The sequence below is a fragment of the Phyllopteryx taeniolatus genome, chromosome 1, assembly GCF_024500385.1.
Source record: "Phyllopteryx taeniolatus isolate TA_2022b chromosome 1, UOR_Ptae_1.2, whole genome shotgun sequence".
NCBI lineage: Eukaryota > Metazoa > Chordata > Actinopteri > Syngnathiformes > Syngnathidae > Phyllopteryx > Phyllopteryx taeniolatus.
This window is the reverse complement of record NC_084502.1, coordinates 35,980,281-36,005,227: the sequence shown is the minus strand read 5'-3', so window position 1 is coordinate 36,005,227 and position 24,947 is coordinate 35,980,281. Positions and strand designations below refer to the sequence as shown.

At 40.2% G+C, this 24,947-nt stretch overlaps 2 protein-coding genes across 7 annotated transcripts; one reads left to right on the top strand and one right to left on the bottom strand.

The window, feature by feature from the left end:
* Positions 1 to 753: 753 nt before the first annotated feature.
* LOC133486708 (polyhomeotic-like protein 2) lies at positions 754 to 9,417 on the bottom strand. 4 transcript variants are annotated; one of them, XM_061792277.1, is made up of 7 exons: positions 9,193 to 9,417; positions 7,771 to 7,933; positions 6,263 to 6,341; positions 4,333 to 4,444; positions 3,157 to 3,283; positions 2,830 to 3,040; positions 754 to 2,395 (listed from the first exon to the last, which is right to left on the bottom strand). In XM_061792277.1, exons 2-7 carry the CDS (start codon positions 7,906 to 7,908, stop codon positions 2,235 to 2,237), a joined length of 828 nt encoding a protein of 275 aa, XP_061648261.1. In that variant the 5' UTR covers positions 7,909 to 7,933; positions 9,193 to 9,417; the 3' UTR covers positions 754 to 2,234. The 4 variants fall into 4 exon arrangements, with proteins under 4 accessions (XP_061648261.1, XP_061648251.1, XP_061648271.1 ...); XM_061792267.1 differs by having other exon boundaries at positions 9,081 to 9,414; XM_061792287.1 differs by lacking the exon at positions 7,771 to 7,933 and having other exon boundaries at positions 9,081 to 9,412.
* A 1,056-nt stretch (positions 9,418 to 10,473) lies between these two features.
* LOC133486672 (receptor-type guanylate cyclase gcy-4) lies at positions 10,474 to 24,901 on the top strand. 3 transcript variants are annotated; one of them, XM_061792201.1, is made up of 8 exons: positions 10,474 to 10,701; positions 12,127 to 13,243; positions 17,095 to 17,229; positions 18,173 to 18,347; positions 18,445 to 18,543; positions 20,435 to 20,526; positions 20,811 to 20,951; positions 21,386 to 24,901. In XM_061792201.1, exons 1-8 carry the CDS (start codon positions 10,556 to 10,558, stop codon positions 21,704 to 21,706), a joined length of 2,226 nt encoding a protein of 741 aa, XP_061648185.1. In that variant the 5' UTR covers positions 10,474 to 10,555; the 3' UTR covers positions 21,707 to 24,901. The 3 variants fall into 3 exon arrangements, with proteins under 3 accessions (XP_061648185.1, XP_061648204.1, XP_061648195.1); XM_061792220.1 differs by having other exon boundaries at positions 12,127 to 12,301; positions 21,386 to 24,869; XM_061792211.1 differs by lacking the exon at positions 17,095 to 17,229.
* Positions 24,902 to 24,947: the final 46 nt, after the last annotated feature.

Below are 24,947 nucleotides of genomic sequence, written 5' to 3'. Positions count from 1 at the left end.
AAGCGGCTCAGAAAATGGATGGATTTTTATCACCTTAGGTGGTTGTGGAGCTAAGTGGGTATGGAGTCACTTGGTGTTCAGTTTAAGGGTTAACGTTCATTTTATGTTGCACCGTTGAGAATGTTCAGGTTCCTTGGATGCAGTGAAGGCAGCCTGTAAATCGGATCACCTGGAGAGGTGAAGCCCTTTGTTCTTAAAGCGTGGTTTGCAGTGAAAGACAAACATGGATGAAACACCACTGATTCAATGCTTCGATCACTGCAGAGATGCCATTGATACTGTATGTATTTCACTCTATGTAATTGTTTTTATGATAGACATGTTCAAAGTGTCAAGTTTATCAGGTTAATTTTGTTTGTTGAGTAAATGTTTGATCTTAGTAGTTAATGCAGTTTGTGTTTGCTTGGAAGTATTTTTCCTATGTTTGAATGATTGGTGACAATTTTAATTCTTTTTAAAAAACATTTTTGCCTGTTTGCGCAAATCATTTCATTTTTGGTTGACATAAATTTAAAAAGTAACTTGAATTTAAAAAAACCCAGTACATAGTCAATTGTTTGATTACTTTTTTTGTGTGTAAATGTGATGCATTGAATTAATTAACTGACATGATTTTCTTTTAAAGGTTAGCAACCCAATTATTTCGCAGGAAAGAAAAGGAACTATGGGATTGACCAGTTTAGGCGCTGAATCAGAAAACTCCAGTCTAGGAAAATGTGGATTACAACTTCACACATTAATTTACAGCCAAAATGAAGAAAATATTATTTTTAATAAAATACATAAACATGTTCAAGATGTAATGTTTTGGAATCAATTCAGTGAAATGCTAAGTTTAAATCCCAGATTGCTGTGTGAATAGTGTCAATGTATTTAAAAGTGAAGTTTGCAGTTCAAAAAAAAAAAAAAGTTTTGTCATACGTTAGACGGACGGTCTGGATGACCTGACACTAGAATACAGTGAAACCTCGGGTTACAAAATTAATTTGTTCCATCACCCTGTTCTCAAATTTAAACATTCGCAAACAGAGGTAAGGATTCCCACTAAAATGAATGTAAATGCAATTCATCCAGACTGACATTATATTTACCTTATTTTGATCACTGTGTGGTTAAAAAGCAATATAGAAATAGCGGAGAACACAATTTATGATAATAACTGTTCGCTAGCAAATCACTTTGCAGTGTCTTAGCCTTTTCGGGTAGAGCAATGTTGATGTTCACTGTGGTTACTGATAGCCCTAAATGGCCACCACCTCCCATAATGCAGCGCAGCTTTTGCATTGCTTTGCGGGATGTGGCGGCCATTTTAGGCAAAAAACAAAGATATCCGAAGCACGGAGCCAATGATATTTATGCAGCGTGGGAAAAAGCACAAAGTTCTGATCTTTCTCCGGCTGTGCCAAGACTGTTCATAAACAGAAAAAAGTGTGTAACCCGAGGTAATTTTTATTTAAAAAAAATCGTTCATGAACCAAGGTTCCACTGTATTATTAATCTTTAGAAAAAATCATCCATCTGGCCCCATTATATGCCTCTAACTAATTATTTAAAATGTGTCATTGTGCAACAAGAACAGCCAATCAGAGAGTAGAGCGACAAGGTGTGAGCGAGGGGTGTTGTCAATCATTTGCACCGCCGTTAGGAGATTATTATAGTTTCTTGGCTGGAATATTTAACTCCGGTTGGCATAAAAAGATAGATGGAATTGAACAGCTCTTGAGACAAATCAAGGGTAAACATATATAACAGTGTCCTACACAAACGGCTGTATCGATGGGCTTGGAAAACACACCACCAACGTCATAAAAGGATTTGCAAGAATGTGTTCGCTGTGCTAATAATGCATGTGTTGTATAAAATACATGGTGAGGGATTGTGGGTCTGTCAGCCTACAAACCATACGAAAAGCTCTGCAAAATATCAACACAAACTCTTGCGTCTCTCTAAAAAAAAAAAAAAATTCAGCTATTCTGCATTTTGTTGAAAGGCTCAAAAACTGCTGCTGCTCATCACTGGTTTTATAGCAAAAAAGTGACAATCTAACCTTTTAACTACTGTGAAACAAAGGACTTCTTGAAAGTACCCGCGTACAGTATTACGCGCCATGTAACATTTTGACTCATTCCCTGCACCAAAGATTAAATATAAAATGCATGCATGAGAGATGAGCTATGGCATGAGGCTTGGAAAACAGGTGGATTTGAAATCGCCGTCATTGTGACGTAATTTTGTCAATTAACTTTGTCTTTGAGCATGCCAATTTGGGCAGCGATCTTGAGCGCGGGGCCCAGTTTGATGTTCATGGCCCCCACGAGATGGTCCTCCTTCAGCAGGAGCAGAGCCTGACCGTCGATCTCTTGCGAACGAAAGCCTTCCGCGATCTCCAGACAACCTGCAGACGCAAATGGTCGACTGTGAGGATACAAGCACAGCGCTGCATGTCACTGGTCCAATGTGTAGCCACCACAATGGATTTGCTACCAAGCTTAAACTTAAGTTTCTTTTCTAAATGTCTTCCTTTTTGGAGGCAAACACGTGTTACTTTGTCATGAGTGCAAGACATTGTTGCTCAATAACCCACACAGAGCAGAGTAGCCATTCACTGTTTGGCATTGAAAGTACTTTGAGATTTAATTTTTTGGGATAAAAATTATACCAACAGTAAGTATCACACAAGTTATTGATTGACTGCTATGAGAGTCAGGCAAACAACTTTTATTATTCTGCCGCTCCTTTTTTCTTAAAAAATACTTTGCACACTTTATGGACAGTACAAATGTGAAGGAAGGAAAAGCAACTGGATGCGGAAAAACAGACAGACCCCACCTGGCAGAGAGCAGATGAAAACGTAAACGTCGTCCACGTTCCACTGGCTGGGGTCCGTTGGGACTTCAGTGCCTTGCGCTCGAGGCCCCCACTGGTGGGCCGAGAGAGGGGGCAGGTCTGGTTTATAGCTGGATAAGTCTGAACATTGGCTCGATTCTCCCTGTGCGGCGTGAGTCATGTGACCAGCAGACTTCCGCACGCAGGAAGACGTCTGAAAGCAAAAAAATCTTCTTTCAAAAAACCTCATTTATTTTCATTAGCTACATACTGACGTATGGATACAGTATGTTGAACATTATAAACACCTGACATTGACTCATGTCTCACCTTGTCTTTTGACTCCAAACTGGAGTTTTTGTTGTTTTCGTTCAGTCCTCTTTGTTTCTTCATGTCCTCAGTGGTAGATTTGCGGTTTGGGAAGAGACCCATTCTTTTTGTGCATCCTACATTGTATCTAGGAACAAAAACATATTTGGCTGAGGTTTTGACGAATAAATCAATCGTGATTGTTCTTTAATTTTTAAGTATGTTTCTTTTGCAAAAGGTAGACGCACAGTGACAATCGTTAATGACATAGGAAACATGTCTAACCCAATATTTGCATTAATCTATAGCTGTAGTAAGAACAGTGATATACTAATAATGCTTAGAAAGAAGTTTTTTTTCCAAACTTAAAAAAGGGGACCAAATATGGCGGCACTGTGGTGGGACTTTTGAACATGGATGGAGTACTTTAAATTGGAAAAATGTCTGCTTTACACACAGCAGTAAGACAGGAGACTAAAAAGAAGAAATGTCAACGCTTTGCCCACATTTCCAGCAAGTAAGGTGCATTTTGGAACAGTAAACTCATGCATTTCTACCTCAGGGTTGTGCAGTGATAGTGACAACTATAAACTAAGTAGTGTTAAATGACAATAAAGTGCAATGACATTTAGTCTAAAAACAAAAACTTTTTGAAGCCTCTGCCTTGATTCACAATTTGTTATTAAATGGTGCATTTTTATTTTGTATACTCCATCCATTCATTCATTGTCTATAGTAATTATCCTGTTCAGGGTCGCCTGGAGCTGGAGCCTATCCTAGCTGACTTTGTGGGTTCACCTGGCCTAGTCTAATCACAGAGCAAACAGACAAGCAACCATCGACACTCACATTTACACCTTTAGTACAATTAGTCTAGTCTGACCTCACATGCATGTTTTTGCAATATGGGAGGACGCCGGAGTATCTGGAGAAAACCTTAAACAAACGCAGCAGGTGGCAGCGGTGTCTAGCTCCGCCCGACCACTACCACATGATATTACACTGGCTTGGATCCCTGCGTTTTGAAATGGGACAGTACGGATCTCTTCTTTTGGGACCAATAACAACCTTTTATAATGGAAAGGCAAATAAAACATACTGTACCGAACACCATCGCACTGTTAGTTGGAGATGTGGCTCAACACTCGTTTAAGGCAAACAAAGAAGACCAATCTTGTGAAGACTCTATTTGATTACCTTTTCGCACATAGTGTCGAACAGAACCTCTTGGACCTTCTGAAGATGTACGCAAAGTCCACCTTGCCACAAAGCTCACAGGTAAGCATGGGCTCTTGGTGAGCCTTTAAATCTGATGGAGAAAAGACAAGTCAGAGATCCATAGATCCATGGTGTTACATCAACCAGCGAGCGGCACTGGGATGTGACGCTGGTATAATCTAGAAGAATACAGCGATCCCACACTCATTGCAGGAGTCACATCCCAGACCCACCCATGATAGGTACAACTTTGTGATATGGAGAGATTGAATAAAACATTTTCTTGAATAGTTTAACCCTAAAAATACCCCTCCCACATGCTTTAAACGGAACGGTATCGGGCCGATATCAGCCTCATTTCAAGGTATCGCGTACTTGTGTAGGCTGCCGATACCAGCCATCGATACTTAAGACAAATTTTTTGTACATTGATTTAAGTCCTCGTTGCCAGTTGTTGGCGCCACACTTTGGCGGTGTGACATATTGACGAATCATGTGCGTTAGAAAGATAGGTTTTTGTTCACAATTATTTGTCATTGTGTTAACTGAACTTTCATATATCTAAAGTACTAGTGGTATTGATACTCGATATTGGTGAGGACTCAAGAGTGAATAATCGTACTGGTATCGGCCCGAAAAAAAAAAAAAAAAAGTGCCATCGAACTTCCCTTCTCCACATTGACGTTCAAAACTTGAAGCCGACTGATCGCTAAATCCTGTTTTTGGGTTCACGTCTTACAAATGGCCAATTTACAGAGGACTTTTGACTCGTACACCTGCTGCTGTCGTCGGACTATGATGTTCTGCGGAGCAGCGAAATGTCCGGCCAACAAAGCGAGGGGACTCAGGCGACACAGTCTTTATATGTTTGCGCAGGTCCAAGAGTACAACAATAATAATGAGTAGAGTGGACGGTTAGCCTACTAGCTTTGGCTAGCTACCACGGGATTGGCAGCGAGCAAAGAGGGCAGCGGCAGAAAATGAAGTTTAATCGTCATCGCCAAAATGTAATCTCCAATAATGCAATGGCAACAACTGTGAGAACGAGAACTTTATTCATATCGCAACACGCAACAACATCACAACACTTTGTCGCTTTACGCCGTCGTGTCGTAACACAGAATGGCGTACGGCAGTACTATGCTACAAGCGTGTGGAAATATTTTACCAAAAATGAGGCCGATAGCACAGTCGCTTGCAAAATATGCAAGTCTATTCTTAAATACAATAAACGCACAAGTGAAATTGAAAAAGAGAAATGCTTATTTTTTTTTGCCACCTGGCTCCAATGTCCCATCTTAAAACATGTTATGCTATTGAACAGAAAATGAGACCACCCGGCTTGTTGAAGAGAAAAAACATGCGCAGGTCTCCCACCAATTACAACAACTTCATTCAGCGCAATGGGTAAGTTGAATTTTTATTTTATTTTATGTGAAAGCAGTTTGTGGAGTCACAAAGGTTGGGGATTGCCCTACTGTGCTGAAAAAATATCAATGATGTCACTGATGAATTGACTTCAACCCGACTTTCATCACGTTAATAAATGGAATAAAAAATAACATGCAGTGAAAATCTGTGATACATAGATACTATATCTTTATATATATATATATATATATATTTTTAAATGTTTTATTTTGAATAATTTATGCCTTAAAATACCCCTCTCACACCCTGTAATCACATTAAAAACGTATTTAATATATAGCGGGACTGTGATAGGTTAACCTTTTTTTAACTGGATTGCAAAGTAATTCTCTCGTTTCAGTGTTTTGCCTGCTTGCCTGTGCCTTATGAACTAATCTAGTGCTTACGAAAATTGGGGGCCTGAGAATATCAAAAACAGCTCCAGACAATTGTTAACAATGAGACCAATGTGCCATTTCACTTGGAAACTTAATGTTACCCTTTGATGAAAGCCCATTCATTCTTGAGTCAGACGTGTGTCTTCTGAGGCAATCAACTGAGAAAGAAGGACGTTCCACCTGCAGACACAAAAAGATAATAATCAACTTTAAAATTCTAATTGGCAATTGTCTTGATCATTTATCATATTTATTTTTCACTACAAATACAAACCCCAATTCCAATGATGATGGGACGTTGTGTAAAACATAAATAAAAACAGAAGAGAAAAACTTTTCAACCTACATTCAATTGAATACACTCTAAAGACAAGATAGTTAATGTTCAAACGGATGAACGTTATTTATTGATTTTTTTTGGGCAGATATTCTCTCATTTTGAATTTGATGCCTGCAACATGTTCCCAAAAAACTGGGACAGGGGCCACAAAAGACTGGGAAAGTTGAGGAATGCTCAAAAAAACACCCGTTTGTAACATTCCACAGGTGAACAGGTTAATTGTAAAAAGGTGAGTGTCATGATGGGGTATACAAGAAGGATCCCCGAAAGGCTCAGTTGTTCACAAGCAAGGATGGGGCAAAGTTCACAACTTTGTGAAAAACTGCGTAAGCAAACAAGTCCAACAGTTTAAGAACATTTCTCAACGTGCAACTGCAAGGAATTTCATCATCTACGGTCTATAATATCATCAAAAGATGCAAAGAATCTGGAGAAATCTCTGCACGTAAGCAACAAGGGCGAAAACCAACATTGAATGCCCGCGACCGTAGATCCCGCAGGCGGCTTTAAAAACCGGCAGAATTGTGTAAAGGATTGGCACTTGGGCTCAGGAACACTTCAGAAAACCATTGTCAGTTAACAAATTGTCTGTATTTTATGTCAGGCACCTTGTTAGGCAGCTAAGGGGTCCCCAGAAAGACGTTTTTTTTTTTAATCTTCATTGAACAGATACAAAACAGACAAAGAGATATCATCGGAAAGACGTGTTGAGTTTGTTATTATTTTTTTACTTTTAAACAGTAATTATTGTTTGATTATTTTCTGCTACAAAAAACGCAAGCTAATTTGTTCAAATAGCTTTTTACAAATGGGAGACAAGGGGCTACGCTCCAGTGACTGCTTGGTAAAATGCGTCATTTCCGCTGCGTCATTTTCAGTGCGCCACCGACTGGGCCAGTTTGGGAATGTCTCCGGTAGACACAAGCTCTAAAAGATCAAATACTGAAAAAGTACGATGTTAGATGAGCTGATAGGGTTTATCTGCATTATGCCATCTCCTCTAGCAGTGACGGGTGAAAATGAGTTCTTTTTTTTTGGGGGGGGGCGAGAGGCTGGGTACACCCTGAACTGGTCACCGGCCAATTGCAGGGCACAAAAAGATACAGTATATGATGCTTCATTCGCTTTTGTTTTTGGTATGTCAGTTATACAGTAATGGCAATCATTCCAAAATGTGTTGACTCTTACCCTTTTTGTTCCAGCATTGATAAATAATGAATTCTGTGTGCGTGTGTGTGTGTGTGTGTGTCTCTGGTACAGAGTACTCACAGGGAAAGGCTCAGCACCCTCCTGGATAACAAAGCCCTCTATTAAATGGGTCAGGATGTGGGATTTAACTACGGTCTGGGCTGGCTTGCTCTCTCCTCTGTATCGGCTACTGTTTGTATTGCCATTCCCAGCGGTCATGACTGGAGCACAGGATGCCCCTTACCTGACAACACAAACAGCATCACATACTGTTAGCCAAATATAAATTTGGCGCTGGTTTACATGCTACCGTCACATAGAATGATACATATTTACGCAATGGATTTATTAAAAAAAATATTTCTATATTCATTGAAACACTGATGATGCATCATTAGTATCAACTGGTGGGTATAACTGCATTCCCAGTGGCGGTTTCTGGCATGTGCATTATGTTGGGGCGTGGGCGGGGAAGGGGGGGAGCGCAGCAACTACTGATGCTACGTGAAAGGGTTTTCTATTGGCTGATGCATGACATGTCAGTGATTGCCATTTGTAATCAGAGGAATAAGTGCCTGCTTGTGGAGTTGCCCGATGTAGAAGAGATGGATTTTTAAATCAAATCTCCGTGTCCCAGGAGCGTTTAACTCGCCTCTGCATCGAAAGCATCAATCACCTGGGAAACAAAACCAAAATTACCGCCATAAGGTTGCCTTCATCCCCCCCTCCCCCCATTTGTGGGACCCAGTATTTGTGGTTTTTGAATTCTGTTTCCTTAATTTTTATCCTATTTTGATTTTTTCAAGATTCTTTTTTTCAGCACAAATATTTACTGTAGTTATAACTATAATGTGTGTGTGTTTAGCGTAGGTGCGCGAAAGCCTAATACATCTTCACGTAGCGCAAGAAGGCACGTTCAGTTACCGCAGTGCTTACTGTTTTTAAAAATATTTCTTTGCCTTTATATTTGTGGCCTAGAAGTGTTTGTCAATCAAATATTTATAATAATTATGACTATTCTACTGCGTTAGCGTAGGTTACTGATTAGGCTACATTGTCGGTCGTGTTCCGATCTACGTACACATTTGGGTTACGTCGCCGTAGGTGGGAACGGAACTCCGTCGTAAGCCGAGGACCCCTGGAGTTGATTAAGTAGTTTATTTCGAATGGAACTTGGAAAGAGTTTTGTGTCCTCATAAAAGCACCATAAACCTAGAATGGTGTGAATATAATTACCATATGAATCAAAAAGATGAGCGAGCATTTTCCCTCAGCGGTGTAAATGCGTGCTTGCGTGGGTTTGCGCCACAAGCATTAAAAGCTACATTTCCCCGGCCGTGTCCCCCGAAAGGACACGAGGAGCGGAATGAACTATTTCCGTCCGAACCCACCTTCGGACCACTTTGGGGAAAGAGGCGCCCTCGCTCCGGGTTAAACAATGGTGAGGTCCAGGGAAGAGGACCCCTTTGTTCCACTGCTGCGGGCGACGTTTCATTCACTCACCGTCCCTCCTCCGCCAACACTTATCTGAGCCCAGCCGAGCGAACTGCGGCCCAGATTAGCTCATCGTCTCGAACTGTTCATGGCCTCAAAGTGCATTAAAAGTCAAATGCAACTCTTCCGATGGGACAGAAATCTGCACGACAACACTTGTACGGGCTTGTACGTGCGCGTGCCTCACGCCGGACAACAACAACAAACCGCCAAGCAGGCACCACTTCCGGTATCGGCCTCCAAAATAAAAAGGAATTTGGCCGTCACTGCAGTACTACCAAGCAATATAATATCAATGAGTACATACATAATATATACACTAATATATAATGTAGGGACAATAGCCATACATCCCTTTTATAGTTGTTCTTATCACAGGTGCCAAACCAGCCCGCCACATCGATTGTTCGTTGCTCGCTAAAGGTATTAAAGTTTCTACTTCATGCTTGTTGTTAAATGGATTTGTTCTGTTCATTTGGACATGAAATCTGTACCAAAATTCATTCATTCCCATTCACACCAATGGGAAATTTAGAGTCTTCAATTAAGTCTGTGTGGATGTGGGAGGAAACCGGAGTAGCCGGAGAAAACTCACACAGGCACAGGTAGAACATGCAAACTCCGCACAGGCGAGGCCGGATTTGAACTCCGGTCCTCAGAACGGTGAGGCAGATGTGCTAACCAGTCGTTCACCGTGCCGGCTACAAAAATAAATAAAGAAATGAAATACAATAAAAAAATAAAATATAAAATAAAAAAATCTAAAAAGTATACAATTTTATTCTCGTAATATTACGGCTGTAATCTTGAAATAATCCCGTTTTTAAAATCTCAAAAGTACCATTTTATCTTGAAAATAGAGTACTTTAATTTCAAAAGATCTAACTTTTTATCTCGAAAATAAATGACTTTACTTTAGTCTTGGAAATATGCAACTTTTTATTTCAAATTCATTTCATCTGAAAAATATGCAAATGCATTCCCGTACAATCACAAATTCAATTTATTCTTTGCACTGTGGCCCTAATGCTCCTTCATAGATTCTTGACCTGGTTGGTGACCTGGACAAAACAAAAATATTATTTTGAATTTGTTGAGTATGTATGTCCAGGCAAAATCAAGTTTAACGAATGAGTATGAGCAGTATAGAAAATGTATTTATTCATGGATGGATGGATCATGTATTTTAAAAATAAAATAATTGAAAGTGATTGGCTTTTATTTTGTAGCACAAAAACGGAAGTTAATAATGGCCTCTTGTTGCCTCCGTGCTTCCGTGCATGAATTTAGCGTTCCCGTCCGGTGAACGCGATCCAGATGAAGGTCCTGTGAGCAAGCAGTGCTAAAGTGGAAGGTTTGCAGCACAAGACTTATGTCAACGCTGGAATTGATGAAAAAGCAGTGTTTCACATCAGGGACACTGTCCTCTGCTTCTCTAAAAAAACGATTTATCAGAAGGGGAAGAGTCGCTCCGAAGGCCAACTCCAAAGATGTGAACACAGACTGTCATTTGTGCAGGTGAGCGCATAGTCCACTTTTTTTTTCTTTCACGGTAACGAGCATTTTTCCAACTTAGATGCGAAAAAAAAGACTTGCACAGTTCAATTTGAGAAAACCTGGGAAATGTGTTCCCTTTTTTTTCAAATGAAATTAACTTTTTGATTTTTATGATACATAATAAAATAATTGAAATAGAATGAACATAATAGAATGAACTCGTTTTTAGTATGAGTCTATCAGCAGTAGTATTAAGTATTAATCGGTAGCCTTCCAACTCTTCCTTTTCTGTAAAAAAACAACCTATACAGTAGAATTTACCCAATATATGTAGTGTAATTTGCAGCCACTATAATTGGGTACATTTAAAGCATATATTTTGGGAAAAGAGTAACTCAAATCAAAAGCTATGGAATACTTACATGAATATATATATATATATACCGCCAATAAGTGTTTTCCACGAAAGGGGCAGGGGTGCTTCCCAAAATAAAAAAAAATATAAAAAACAAATAGGTGAATCCATGGGTGCTGAACCACGAATATGCGGGGATCCACTGTAATGCCTTTTTTCTTTGCCGTTTCTTTGCTTTCATCACTTCTGTTTCTTGTCTTGTGCACTGATATTCGCTGCTAACAGCCAATCAAAGTGATCAATTGATTTACCAAAAAGAAAAACGACAGCCGATGCCATTTTGCATATTGAATCTGGTGAAAACTGGCCGCGGACGGCTCATTTTTGCAGACTGTGCGAGCCACACCTGAAAACTGCCCGCCGATCGATGACTTATTTATTCAAATCACATCTAAGGGCTACTGTGCGTGCATGTGCGTTTCTTTGAGCATACTGTGTGCACCCACCCCACAAGCTGTTCCGCCACCGATATCCACAACAAAATAATTTTTTTTTACAGTGTTGCAAATCCTGTGCACAGCCCTCTTCAGGTCATTTCCAATGGATTGACCAGACTTTTCTTCCACTGTGTGTGCTGGTTAGCAGAAAATAACACAAGATAATACTCTTCTACGCATTCAACACAACTCAATGCAGCTCTGCTTACCCTTTGGCTTTGTTATGGTAGCAGGGGCATATAGCACCTGTGGGCAATGTGGGTGTTTCTGCATGATGTTGCCTGTGCAAGATAGTCTGGCCATCGCTTGAAAGTGGCTTTGGATCTTAGCTCAGCCTAGTGATCATGTCATAAATGAGAAAGTTAACATTCTGAAAGACACATTTTCAGAAATAGGTAGATCACTCAAGATTTATTTGGTTGTGTAATTTCACACTTGATCAGTGGGCAGGTACTCCACAGACCCCAATTACAGTATATGTATAAAAACAGGTAAAAGTCATTTTTCCATCATATGTCCCTTATAGTGTGGGTACAAAAATACTGCACATAGCTCACAGAATGACATCTTTTTGTTTGTTGTCCTTGATTCCAGGTGCTTCATAGTCTCCAAATCTGTTCGACGGATTCTGACAGTGTGCCTCCTCTCTTTCCTGGCCCTGCTTGGTTCTGTATCCATTGACCTCAGCTCCAATTTTGAGTTGCTCCACTCTACAGAGGCTGCTTATGAAGAGCTGGCATCATGCAGGACAGTAGCCATCTTGGACCTGGTCAGTAAGCTTCAAATGATGCGGCATCTTTTAAGCAAAGACATGGGAAATGAGACGTTCAATGCCAGTGTTTCTGCGGTTGTAGTGCCCATGTTGAATCTGTGTGATGACGTAGTGGGCCTTGGCAATGGCTATGGGCTCCATTGCCATGTTGAGGTGGCTGAATTTTGCCAGGAGATTGAAAGAAGTGCTCACGCATTGTTGAACGCTTCATTGGATACAAACGGAACGAGAGAAAACGACGCCTCTGCTCTGAATGTGTTCATTGGAGGACTTCTTGATATGTGGGCTACAGAAGAAGACACTGTAAGCAAAGCCAGACATGACTCAAACTGGAGAGATGTTTTATCTGCAAGACTTCTGCTCACATTTATAGAGCTCAACCACCAGTTAATGGACTTTCCCCATATGGCAGCGCTGCCTGTCTTCCAGGAAAAGTGGATTTATGTATTAAAGCACCTGAGCTTCGCTGCACTCATGACAGAACAACTGCATGACTGCTGGTTAGAGAACATAGATGCAAAGTTCAACTCAAGCCAGTATTTCAAACACATCTTCAACACAAATCTTTGGGAGATCACGGACTCAGGCAAAGAGCTGTCCGGGTCCCACGCTGGACTCCAAGCTCTGACCGACACTCAGCAGTGCTTGTTTGGTCGTGCGGTGCCAGTACTCAGAATGACATCTCGCTCGGTGTCTTCGGGCCTCAGTATGAAGATCAGTCTACTGGCAATTGCCTGTCTCATCTACCCGGTGGTCATGTTCTCTTTCAAGCAAATGACTGAGTGGATACAAAACTATGCACACAATTTAACAGAGAAGACAGAGGACCTGAGACGTCAAAGGAAGCTGGCTGAAGATCTCCTGCACCAAATGCTGCCAAAATCAGTAGCCAAACAGCTCCGCCGGCAAAAACATGTGGAGGCGGAGAGCTATGAGAAGGTGGGTGTCATTGTCACGCTTCACTTGCACGTACTTTGCTCAAGAGGAACTCTGCAGTGCTCTGAAGCAAACTGTTCTTTCCAGCAATCAGTCCCAAGTTCCAGATTTTCCTTTTGTGGTTTGCTCTTTTGAGTCCTCTGTTCTTTTGGCCCTTCACAGGCACTGAACGCCCCACGTTATAGTCTCCAAACTCATTCTTTTGTTATTTAGGTTATACAACCCCAATTCCAAAGAAGTTGGGACGTTGTGTTAAACATAAATAAAAACAGATTGCAAAGATTTGCAAATCATGTTCGACCTATATTTATTTGAATACACTACAAAGACCAGATATTTATTTTTCAAACTGATCAACTTTATTGTTTTGAGCAAATAATCATTAACTTAGAATTTTATGGCTGCAACATGTTCCAAAAAAGCTGGGACAGGGTCATGTTTTCCACTGTGTTACATCACCTGTGTTATATACATTTCAGCATTAATGGTGCCTACACAGATGTGTAAGTTACCCATGCCATTGGCACTAACACAGCCCCATACCATCACAGATGCTGGCTTTTGAACTTTGCGTCCATAACAGTCCGGATGGTTCTTTTCCTCTTTGGCCCGGAGGACACGACGTCCACAAGTTCCAAAAACAATTTGAAATGTGGACTCGTCGGACCACAGAACACTTTTCCACTTTTCATCAGTCCATCTTAGATGAGCTCGGGCCCAGAGAAGCCGGCGGCGTTTGTGGGTGTTGTTGATAAATGGCTTTTGCTTTGCATAGTAGGGTTTCACGTTGCACTTACGGATGTAGCGCCGAACTGTATTTACTGACATTGGTTTTCTGAAGTGTTCCTGAGCCCATGTGGTGATATCCTTTACACATTGATGTCGGTTTTTGAGGGATCGAAGGTCACGGGCATTCAATGTTGGTTTTTGGCCTTGCTGCTTACATGTAGTGATTTCTCCAGATTCTCTGAACCTTTTGATGATATTATGGACCGTAGATGATGATATCCCTAAATTCCTTGCAATTGTACGCTGAGGAACATTGTCCTTAAACTGTTCGACTATTTCCTCACGCACTTGTTCACAAAGAGGTGAACCTCGCCCCATCTTGTGAATGAGTGAGCAATTCAGGGAAGCTCCTTTTATACCCAATCATGGCACCCACCTGTTCCCAATTAGCCTCTTCACCTGTGGGATGTTCCAAACAGGTGTTTGATGAGCGTTCCTCAACTTTCTCAGTCTTTTTTGCCACCTGTCCCAGCTTTTGTGGAACGTGCTGCAGCCATAGCATTCGAAGTTAATAATTATTTGCTAAAAACAATCAAGTTTATCCGTTTGAACATTAAATATCTTGTCTTTGTAGTGTATTCAATTAAATATAGGTCGAACATGATTTGCAAATCATTGTATTGTGTTTTTATTTATGTTTAACACAATGTCCCAACTTCATTGGAATTGGGCTTGTACATTCATTCATTCATTCATTCATCTTCCGTTCCGCTTATCCCCACAAGGGTCGCAGGCGTGCTGTAGCCTATCCCAGCAATCTTCGAGCGAGAGGCAGGGTACACCCTGAACTGGTCGCCAGCCAATCGCAGGGTACATAGAAACAAACAACCTTTCTCACTCACATTCACACCTACGGGCAATTTAGAGTTGTCAATTAACTTACCATGCATGTTTTTGGGATGTGGGAGGAAACCGGAGTGCCCGGAGAAAACCCACGCAGGCATGGGGAGAACATGCAAACTCCACACAGGCGGGGCTGGGGATTGAACCTCGGTCCTCAGAACTGTGAGGCAGATGTGCTAACCAGTCGCCACCAGAGTTGTACATGTAGTAAAAAATGACAGGGGGTCCTCGACCATACAGACTAAAAACAGGTTTTGAGGTTACGAATGGTGCACGTTGAACTAGCTTGCGCAGTGGCGTAAGAATACGCAGCCACGTGGCACAAGAAGGCACCTTCACTTCATGTCGTACTGTTTTTCATTGGATTCTTCATACAAATAGCATATGTAATGATGACATTACTACTGTGTTAGTATAGATTAGGGATAGGTTATTGCATACTGCGCGTAAGCAAAAAACTGAGGACCCCTGTGTAGTGAAATTTTCAAAGTGTATCCCAGATCGGACTTGACTTGTACTTGGAAAATAACATTATTTGGCGTTTCCTAAAAAGAAGCCATCAGTGCCAAGATGAGTGAAATGTTTTGGCCCTATTTCATTAATTGTGATAGCATCCATCCAGCCATCTTCTGCATCGCTTTATCCTCACAAGGGTCGCGGGCTGCTGTAGCCTATCCCAACTAACTTTGGGCGAGAGCCAGTTCACACCCTGAACTGGTCGGCAGCCAATTGCAGGGCACATATAAACAAACAACCATTCGCGCACACATTCACACTTTAAGGCAATTTAGAGTTGTCAATTAACCTACCATGCATGTTTTTGCGATGTGGGAGGAAACCGGAGTGCCCGGAGAAAACCCACGCAGGCACGGGGAGAACAAGCAAACTCCACACAGGCGGGGCCGAGATTTGAACCCTGGTCCTCAGAACTGTGAGGCAGTCGTCCACTGTGCCGCCCTCATAGCAAATTCGACTTTTCACATTTTTTTCCCATGACATTGGGAAAAAAATTTTCATCCTTAGTTTCTTAATAAGGTTCTCTTAAAGGCACTTTGAGCATGTATGTGATGTTATTTTCAAAAAAGAAATGACAAACATATGTTTTTAAAGGCTATTTTTGAACAATTTCTGTCCTGTATTGTTCTTCACTTCTGTAAAAGTGGGTCGCGACTTGACAAAAATAGGAAAATGCCGGTCCCAAAGTGACAATAGTTGAAAAGCATTGATGTAAACCTCTTAAGACGTCTTTTGTTCCATTCCATAAATTCTCTCTCGCTTTTAATATCGAGGCTTCTGTAAGGAGCTTACCACCGCATCATCTGCAGACATGCTAAATGAATATATCATTTCTTCCTTTGTAGCTATTGTTGATGTAATTACCTATAATTGCCCTGTTCCATATTCATCAGAAGATAAAACACGTTTGATAGGTGGAAATTGCTTTTGGCTTATTAAGGAGGTATGAACAGCTGTACCAAAAGCAATGTGCAGGAGAGCGTGGAGGTTGCGGTGCTTTAATGATGTAAAATAAACCGAAAGCTCCCTTTCAAACTGATATTGAACTATGACTATTACAAATTCCATCCATCCATCCATTTTCTTTACCGCTTAATGAAATTGTAAACTATTTGGAAAATGTACACCCTTTTAAAACAGTAAGGACTGTTGCAAAAAATAAACACTGAAGTTATATCATCTTTTAGAGCAACGGTGTCAAACTCAAGGCCCAAGGGCCAGCTCTGGCCCATCGAATCATTTCATGTAGCTCGCTAAAGCAAATCATGTGTCTATTTGAGGATTCATGCAAAAATGTGTCCTAAAATTGTAAATTGTTGTCACTTGTAAAAACTCCAAGCATTGTTGCTGTTTCTAAACCCCTGTTGAAAAAAAACAACAGTAGCTGAACAAACTATTTAATGTAAATATGATTCCAAAACTAGTCAATATGTTATATATACGTAATGATATGATGACTATATAATTATATGGTCACACAGTCATAACGTCACTCTGAGGGAAACCATAACTACAATGTGGCCCATGACAAAAATTAGACTGACAACCCTGGTTTAGCACTTCAACAATCAGCATTATGAGATGTGAACTTAAAATGACCCCGGTACCTCTTTATGTGTGACACACATTCTTTCCAAAACCAACGTTCACTCCCAAAAATGTCTAAATGAAAATTCCACAGTCAGTGTTGATGTATTTTATTCTAGGTGACCATTTTCTTCTCGGACATTGTTGGTTTCACCTCCATCTCAGCCTCCTGCACTCCTCTACAAGTCGTGGAGATGCTCAACAACCTGTACATTTGCTTTGACACACGAATCGACTCCTATGATGTATACAAGGTAATTAACGCATAAACACAAATCCAAACTTAAGATGGTAAACACAAGGAAATGACAAGATTGATTGTTGTAAATGTAAGTGTAAAAAAAAGTTTGTTTGTCTCTCGAAGTATGCGCCTTGTGACTGAGTGACAACCAGTCCAGGGTGGAGTCTGCCTTTCGCCCCGAAGTCAGCTGGCATAGGTTCCAGCTCCCCGAGACCTTTAACAGCATAGGCGGTGTAGAAAATGGATGGTTGGATATTTCTGTACTATTTGCACTTTAAATTCAGACCAAAAGTTTGAAATAAATTATGAAATCAAATACAAAAAAAAAAGATGATTTTAATTTGTAAACTAAAAAACACAAATAAACAAAAAATGACAACAACTTGAAAAAAAGGGACACTTACCCAATGTAACCTTCACTTAACTGTACATTAATCCAGTACTAGATCGACACCATTGGTCAGTTGCTATTCGTACCTTGAAGAGGATTTTAACTAAAAGACATCAAACAATCTCCACAGTAATTATTCACATACAGTTAGTAGTTATACAAAATGCATTACATTATGTAAAAAAAAAAGGTTCAAACAGTAGCCCCCAAAGCATTTATATTGGTAAACCATTTATATTCATATCTCATTCTGTTTGCAGTTTTCCCCTCTTGAAAATGAGCTAGGATGCAACAAGCGGCCTCTGTATTGCGTTGACGTTATTTCTGCATGTGTGAAAGGGAACGGGCTTTTCCGACAAACAGGGTTTGTACCTGTATTCACTGAAAGAAAAAATACGTAATCTGACTTCTTCAGTGTTGTTGTAACAATTCAAATTATCGTTCAAAAAAAAAAAATAAATAAATAAATAAAAATCCCATTTGATGTTGTAAAGAAGATTCACACGTTTTATGAAGTCCCCCTTGTCAGAGACAGGACTCAGGTGTTTTGCGCTTTTCCAACTAGGTTGAAACAATTGGGGATGCATACATGGTGGTGAGTGGCCTTCCCGAGAGGAACGGGGACAGACATGCAGACGAGATTGCCAAGATGGCTCTGGATCTGGTTACGGCCGTTCGACAGGTGTCTATTCCTCACATGCCCAACCAGAGGCTGCAGCTCCGAGCTGGAATCCACACAGGTCAAAGCATTTCATTGACATGGATAGTCATGGTGCCATTTTGTTTTTGTGGTTTCCCCACTAATGCCTTTTTGTTTTTGTTTTGCTTCCTTATCAGGTCCTTGTGTGGCAGGAATAGTGGGCTACAAGATGCCTAGATACTGTCTGTTTGGGGATACGGTGAATACAGCATCTAGAATGGAATCCACTAGCCTGCGTATGTTGACCTATAAGCATGAAGTTATTGTTGTCAAATGTCGATATTAAAGCCACTGTTGTAAATACAGCAAGAGGTAAACCTCTCCATTGGCTAGTCGACATACCGTATACTCATTGGTAAAGCTCTCAAGAAATGTATGCCTTATTGCAAGTTAAAACTATTTCAGTAAACTCCCCAGCACAGCTCATAATAGTGTCATCCTTAAAGGGGAATTAAAGAAATTAGGACTTGACACAGTGGTACATGATAAATATGATCTGTGATAAAAGTGAGCCGTCTCTGGCCACATCTTGTGCCGCTAATTTGATTTGCAAGAAACCACGGCGCCCGAGGAAAAACAACTAATCAGAGACAGAAGGTGTGACTTACGGGGTGTCAATCATTTGTCGCGCACTCGTGGGCACGCTCATACCACGGATGATAGTTATCATGTACAGCTGTCAAGTCATAATGACTGTTTTAACAAATATGCCAAAAAGTGTTTTTTGTTTTTTGTTTTTAAATCACAAGCTCCACCAATGTGTTCACCAATATAATAGAGGTGCACCTCTGCAGCAGGTGATCAGGGCTTGCCATAGCAATGACGAAGATTGCAAAGACGTGTAAATCTAAAGTTTGACGAAGTTTGAAAGATACACCAATCTATAGGAATGCACTGGTAATTTGGGGCAATACAGTATATATAACAACATGTCGTCGTGTGATAAGCACAGCTGCATGCAAACTAATATGTGATTTCATTTGTTTGCAAATCGTTAAGACATATTTCATTGATCAATGAAAAACATGTTGGAGAGCATCTTCAATATTTCAGAAAGTATTCCACAGTGAAACCACACTGCATGCAGGAAGTGGAGTAAAGAACTCCTGCAAGGCCAAACATTAAACCCAAAAGTAACGTGTCCATCTGACTGGAAACTCATAAATGAATATTGATACTATTCCACCCCCCTCCTGCAGGTGGTGGTAATGTAATTTATACAGTTTTACAAACTTTCTTTCCACAACAATCTAGTGGGTTTCCCTATGTAATGAGAACAGACAATAAGTAATAGTACTGTATTGTACATTTCTGGTATGTAGTCTTATAATGAATAAAGTAACACATAGGGAGTAGAGAAACACCACTGAATGTATACGATTTGAGTAACTATAAACTTAAACCAAAACATGGATGACATCAGCAACGAAAAACCCAGGACAAATATGACAAGATTTTAGTCTGTTTTAGTAGTCGTCTACATGTCTGTCCACTCACCACCATGCATGCATCCCCAATTGTTTCAACCTAGTTGGAAAAGCGCAAAACACCTGAGTCCTGTCACTGACAAGGGGGACTTCATAATGACGTGTGAATCTTCTTTACAACATCAAATGGGATTTTTTTTTTAACGATAATTTGAATTGTTACAACAACACTGAAGACGTCCTTTGAAATTACTCAATTCAAACATGTACATCGGTTGCACATCGGTTAAAATGTATTCAACTAACAGAGTATTCTATTATGTTTTTAGGGGAACATTACGTCAGTTTACCACATTTTAATCATGTGCTACACATGTACATGATCACATTATGTATTTTTTCTTTCAGTGAATGCAGGTACAAACCCTGTTTGTCGGAAATGCCCGTTCCCTTTCACACATGCAGAAATAACGTCAACGCAGTACAGAGGCTGCTTGTTGCATCCTAGCTCATTTTCAGGAGGGGAAAACTGCAAACAGAATGAGATATGAATATAAATGGTTTACCAATATAAATGCTTTGGGGGCATATAGTAGGCTTTACAGTATTCTCTCTTTTTTTTTTTTAATAAATGCAAAACTTGACCTGTGCCAAGTCATGTGTTTTTTTTAACAGCTCACCATATTATGTATTGTGACAGCTCAAAAAATCCACACTAGTTCCGAAACCTACTTGGCCCTTATCAAAGACTACGCTTATGAGCTGCAGCTTCGTGGCGAAATTGAAGTCAAGGTGAGTGCAAGTGTGGCCGGTCCTATTTCTTCTCCTTCACCACTTTGAATAATCCAACATATGATGGGCGTCCAGTGCAACTGAGCACATTTTACTTCATTTTGTAAGCTTATGGTCTTATATGCTAACATAAAAGTGCATAGATTTAATATACAAAGAACAACTTCAGTACAATAAAATGAATAGCTTTGATGCCATCCAAGTCAATTTCCCCATGGTTTACTGTGATTTCCTTAGTCCAAATGATCATTACACCTAAATATCCCTATGCCTGCTCCTGCCAGGGTAAAGGCAAAATGTACACGTACTGGTTGATTGGCCATAAGAACTACAGTGTCCAGAATGACAGTCTGGTTTGCCACTGGAATCCCAACATGGCGATGAAAAAGAAGACCGAAGCAAGCTGTGATGTCTCTGTGGGAAATGTGAGTGTAACTGGTTTCATTTTCAAATATTGGACAGACTAAAATCTTGTCATATTTGTCCTGGGTTTTTTGGGGTCTGTCATTACAGACAGTTTAAAAAAAAAAAAAAAAGACATGCCCGATACCTGTACACCCACTATAGATTGTTTCACTGCTAAATCCGATGGTGCACTGCTCCCCCTGCCCCTATTTGCAGAATGGCCACTGAATATGACGTATTATCGTTTTGTTGCTAGTGAAATCAAAATGAGGGTTTTCCATCACATTCTATTTTGTCACTTTACTTTGATCAGTGATGTCGCAAAACATTTCTAACTTTACAATTTATAATGACAATGCAGTATTTCTTTTAATGCAGCACATTACAATTGTACAATTTGTATTACAAATGTAATTGAATGTACCTTTTGCTTTTGTGTGTGCTTGTCTGCCAGTCATCAGTGACAGTGCAGAGCCTCAATGAAAACACCACCACCCCGTTGCCCAATCACACGCCACCGCAGCCTCGATCCGAGAAAGCGGACCTGAGTGTGGCGGCTCAGATGGGGCCTTCAGGCAGCAGCCGTGCCACCCTGGGCTCCATGATTGGGGGACTACAGGGAGGGAACGAGTCCTCTTTGCCCACTCAGTGCAGAAGCAGCAGTGGTGAAGACAAATGGGACATTCTGCCTGGCTCCACAAACAACAACAACAACAACAACAACAAACTCAGTCATTACTGGAACTTATATAACGGAATAATAAGGGATTCATAAAGAATCGTCTCTACATACATATAGTTTTGATCTTTTTTTTTTTTTATACCATTGCCTTTTATTTAATCTGTCAAAATTATTCGTTACACATGCCCATTTTCCAAAGTGTTTTTTGTTTTGGTTTTTGTAAACAGCTTCAGTCCTATGCCCACCAGAGGGACCCCAAGAGCACCTGGATCAACCACTCAGGCCAGGAACCCCAACAATTTCTTGTCCCAATTTAGGGTTGCAACAACACCATCTAATTCCTCCTCAATTTAAACATGGGAGAACCGTATTACTTTGTGTAATCTTGATGGACATCCACTCACAAGCTTGGCCTTTTCAACGAAACATAATACTGCCGTTGTCATCTATCATCATAGAATGCTTTGAATTATTTCATGGGATGTTTTGTTGGGTGTCAGCCATTTCAAGTCTAAACCTCAGAACACTTTTCTTGAGTCTCAATTTGTTTGAGTTGTAACTGATAATATTTAATTTCTTTTACACCCACAAACTACCAAATGAGTCCTGAAATATTGTGGATTTAGTAATGTGTTGAAGTATTAGGAAAATTGTACATAAATTGAATTTGTGAATATTTGGTGCCTTGGTGGTCGTACACACCCACGTGTTTGAACAATGAGGGAAGTTCTTTTTTTTTTTTGCTGTAGACTAAAGCGCCCCCCCCTCCTCATAAAAAGAGATGAATATGAGACTGTGAAACAACAGCTCAAGATTTCAGCTTTCATTTCCAGGCATTTACATCTGTATCATATTCACAACTTAGATGATAATATTTTTAACCAAACACCACATTTTAGTTGAGCCAAAGCACTGTAAAAGATTAACGTGAATAAGATCGTTATGTGGTAACTAATCGTTTGTTTGTAATTACTGTATCAAGCCTGTGACCCATTGACATCCCCAATCCTTTGCATTCTTCTTTTGTGATACTTTTTCTGATGTCATTGGTTTTGGGTGTATTCCCCTCAGTCTCCTCTTTAGCAGGTAAAATGCATGCGCAATAGAGTTTAAGTCTGGAAATAGGCTTGCTGAATGATAAATGACCTACCGATCAGTGTGGTTGAATCTTTCTGTAATTTGGCTGACGAAGTTTTTCTGTAGACGTCTGAGTTCATTTTTCTACTGCCACCATGTTCTACATCAACGAGGATCAGTGAGTCTGTCCTAGAAAAACATGTTGTTACCCTCACTGAGATTCACATATGTTTGTAAGTTTGGGATCAGCAGGAAACTCTGTCTCGAAGCTTTATCCTTTCCATCACTTTGGTAAAGGTCCATCTTCGTCTTGTCAGTCCATAACACCTTCTTCCAGAACTGTTTAAAATCCTTCCAACTTTCTTTGCTTTTTTTTTATTTATTTTTTTTATTGCTAATGAGTGGTTCACATCTTCTGCTGTAGCATCTGTAGTTTTGGCTGTGAAATCTTCTGTAAACAACAGATTGTGATACCTTCACTCCTGCTGTCTGGAGGTTGTTGCTGATGACAATAACAGTTGTTTTGGGTCCAACCTTAGAGCGTTTAGCAACGTTTTTGTAACCAACTGCTGCTGTTTTCCTCCACCAACCCATTCAACGTCAGTTACTAACCTAAACAGTGGTTTCTTTCTTCTTCAGGACATTCCAAATGGTTGCATTGGCTATTGTTAATTTTTGTGCAATGGCTCTGATTTATCTTTTTTTTGGCTACACACAATTCCTACAAAATGGATGTAGCTAGTATAAATGTCCTGCGATTGGCTGGCGACCAGTTCGGGGTGTACCTTGCCTCCTGCCTGAAGCACTCCCATGACCCTTGTGAGGATAAGCGGCTCAGAAAATGGATGAATGGATGGTATAAATTTCTTCACAAACAAAACCCACATATATATATAGATTGATAGAAGTCTCTAAATTGCCCGTAGGTGTGAATGTAAGTGCGAATGGTTGTTTGTTTATGTGTGCTCTGCGATTGGCTAGCAACCAGTTCAGAGTGTGTACCCCGCCTCCTGCCCGATGATAGCTGGGATAGGCTCCAGCTTGCCCGCGACCCTTAAGGATAAGTGGCTCAGAAAATGGATGGATGGATGGATATATATATATATATAGAGAGAGAGAGAGAGAGAGAGAGAGAGAGCAAGAGTGTCATATTTCTTTTATTGTCAAATCCAAATGCTTTGTCTACAGCAAAAATTAAGGAATTGGCCTCATGTTCCAATCCTTTTGGATAGGAGTATATATTTTGTAAATGTCTTGTGGATTGATGTTGTTTTTCTAGTTACAGCACTTAGCTTTTTAGTCAGCTACTTCCCATTACAGTTTTCTTTTGTAGGCATAATGATTAGTCAGTCAAATGCTTGCCCAATCAAATGGCAGATAACCAGTAGTAATGTATTGATTTGTCACAAACCCATGGAATGTTTTGGATTTTTTCACTGCACACTTTTGAGCAGTGTCATTAAAGCAGCTTGATGATTAATTGTGGGTGACTATTGTACATATAGTTAGACCAAAAAGAGGATGCAATCCAAACAAAAATGGCAAATTTCGTGGTTCTGGGCCTAACAGTATCAATCATGGTTGAGTCGATAATATACGTTGTTAGTCCACTCTCGAGAGAGAACTACAAATACTGTATTTCACTACATTGCACAATAGGTGAAATGGGGGGTGTTATTTTCCACTGTTAAGCATCAGATTGGCTCACGAGGGGTTCCTGTAGTAACAATTTCCAATTGATTTACCATACAAAACACTCTCCTACTGTTATTTGGTCTGTTGTGGTCCGTTAGAAAGGAAGCAGACTGGTGAGCTGCTCTGTACTTCATTAGTGCTTAACGTTTGTGTCAGTGGTCGACATGATGCACGTAATCCAACTTGACAAAGCAGTGTGACCGTCTCTGTCATGCAACCCACAATAACGCCTCCTTTGCGCTGGTTGTCATGTACATTCACCCAAAAATAATGAATGAATGAATGAACCACAGTCTCATTTCCATCATCTCCAAAGTGTACTTTGGACGCATTGTCTATCCTGTGTGTGTGCTTCATTTTCACATTATTCAACTATGTCGCCTAGATTCCTGTAAATCCCTCCAAATAAAATTGCCTTTGTAAAAATGAAGGCCTCCTGATAAATTTCTGGTACTCTCTACACATTGTCATTCATTTCTCTCAAGATTATACATTGTACTTTAGAAAAGTCAATATTTTACGTGTGTGATTCACAGTTGAAGAAATGTTCTGAAACCATGGA

Coding starts and splice junctions, on each gene's coding strand:
- LOC133486708 (XM_061792277.1), bottom strand. CDS start 7,908: ATGACCGCTGGGAATGGCAATACAAACAGTAGCCGATACAGAGGAGAG. Junction 3,284..4,332: donor TCGACACTATGTGCGAAAAG/GTAATCAAATAG, acceptor TTTTGTTCCTAG/ATACAATGTAGGATGCACAA. Junction 2,396..2,829: donor TTTCATCTGCTCTCTGCCAG/GTGGGGTCTGTC, acceptor TTGCGTCTGCAG/GTTGTCTGGAGATCGCGGAA.
- LOC133486672 (XM_061792201.1), top strand. CDS start 10,556: ATGTCAACGCTGGAATTGATGAAAAAGCAGTGTTTCACATCAGGGACA. Junction 18,348..18,444: donor CCGAGCTGGAATCCACACAG/GTCAAAGCATTT, acceptor CTTCCTTATCAG/GTCCTTGTGTGGCAGGAATA. Junction 20,527..20,810: donor GTGGCGAAATTGAAGTCAAG/GTGAGTGCAAGT, acceptor TGCTCCTGCCAG/GGTAAAGGCAAAATGTACAC.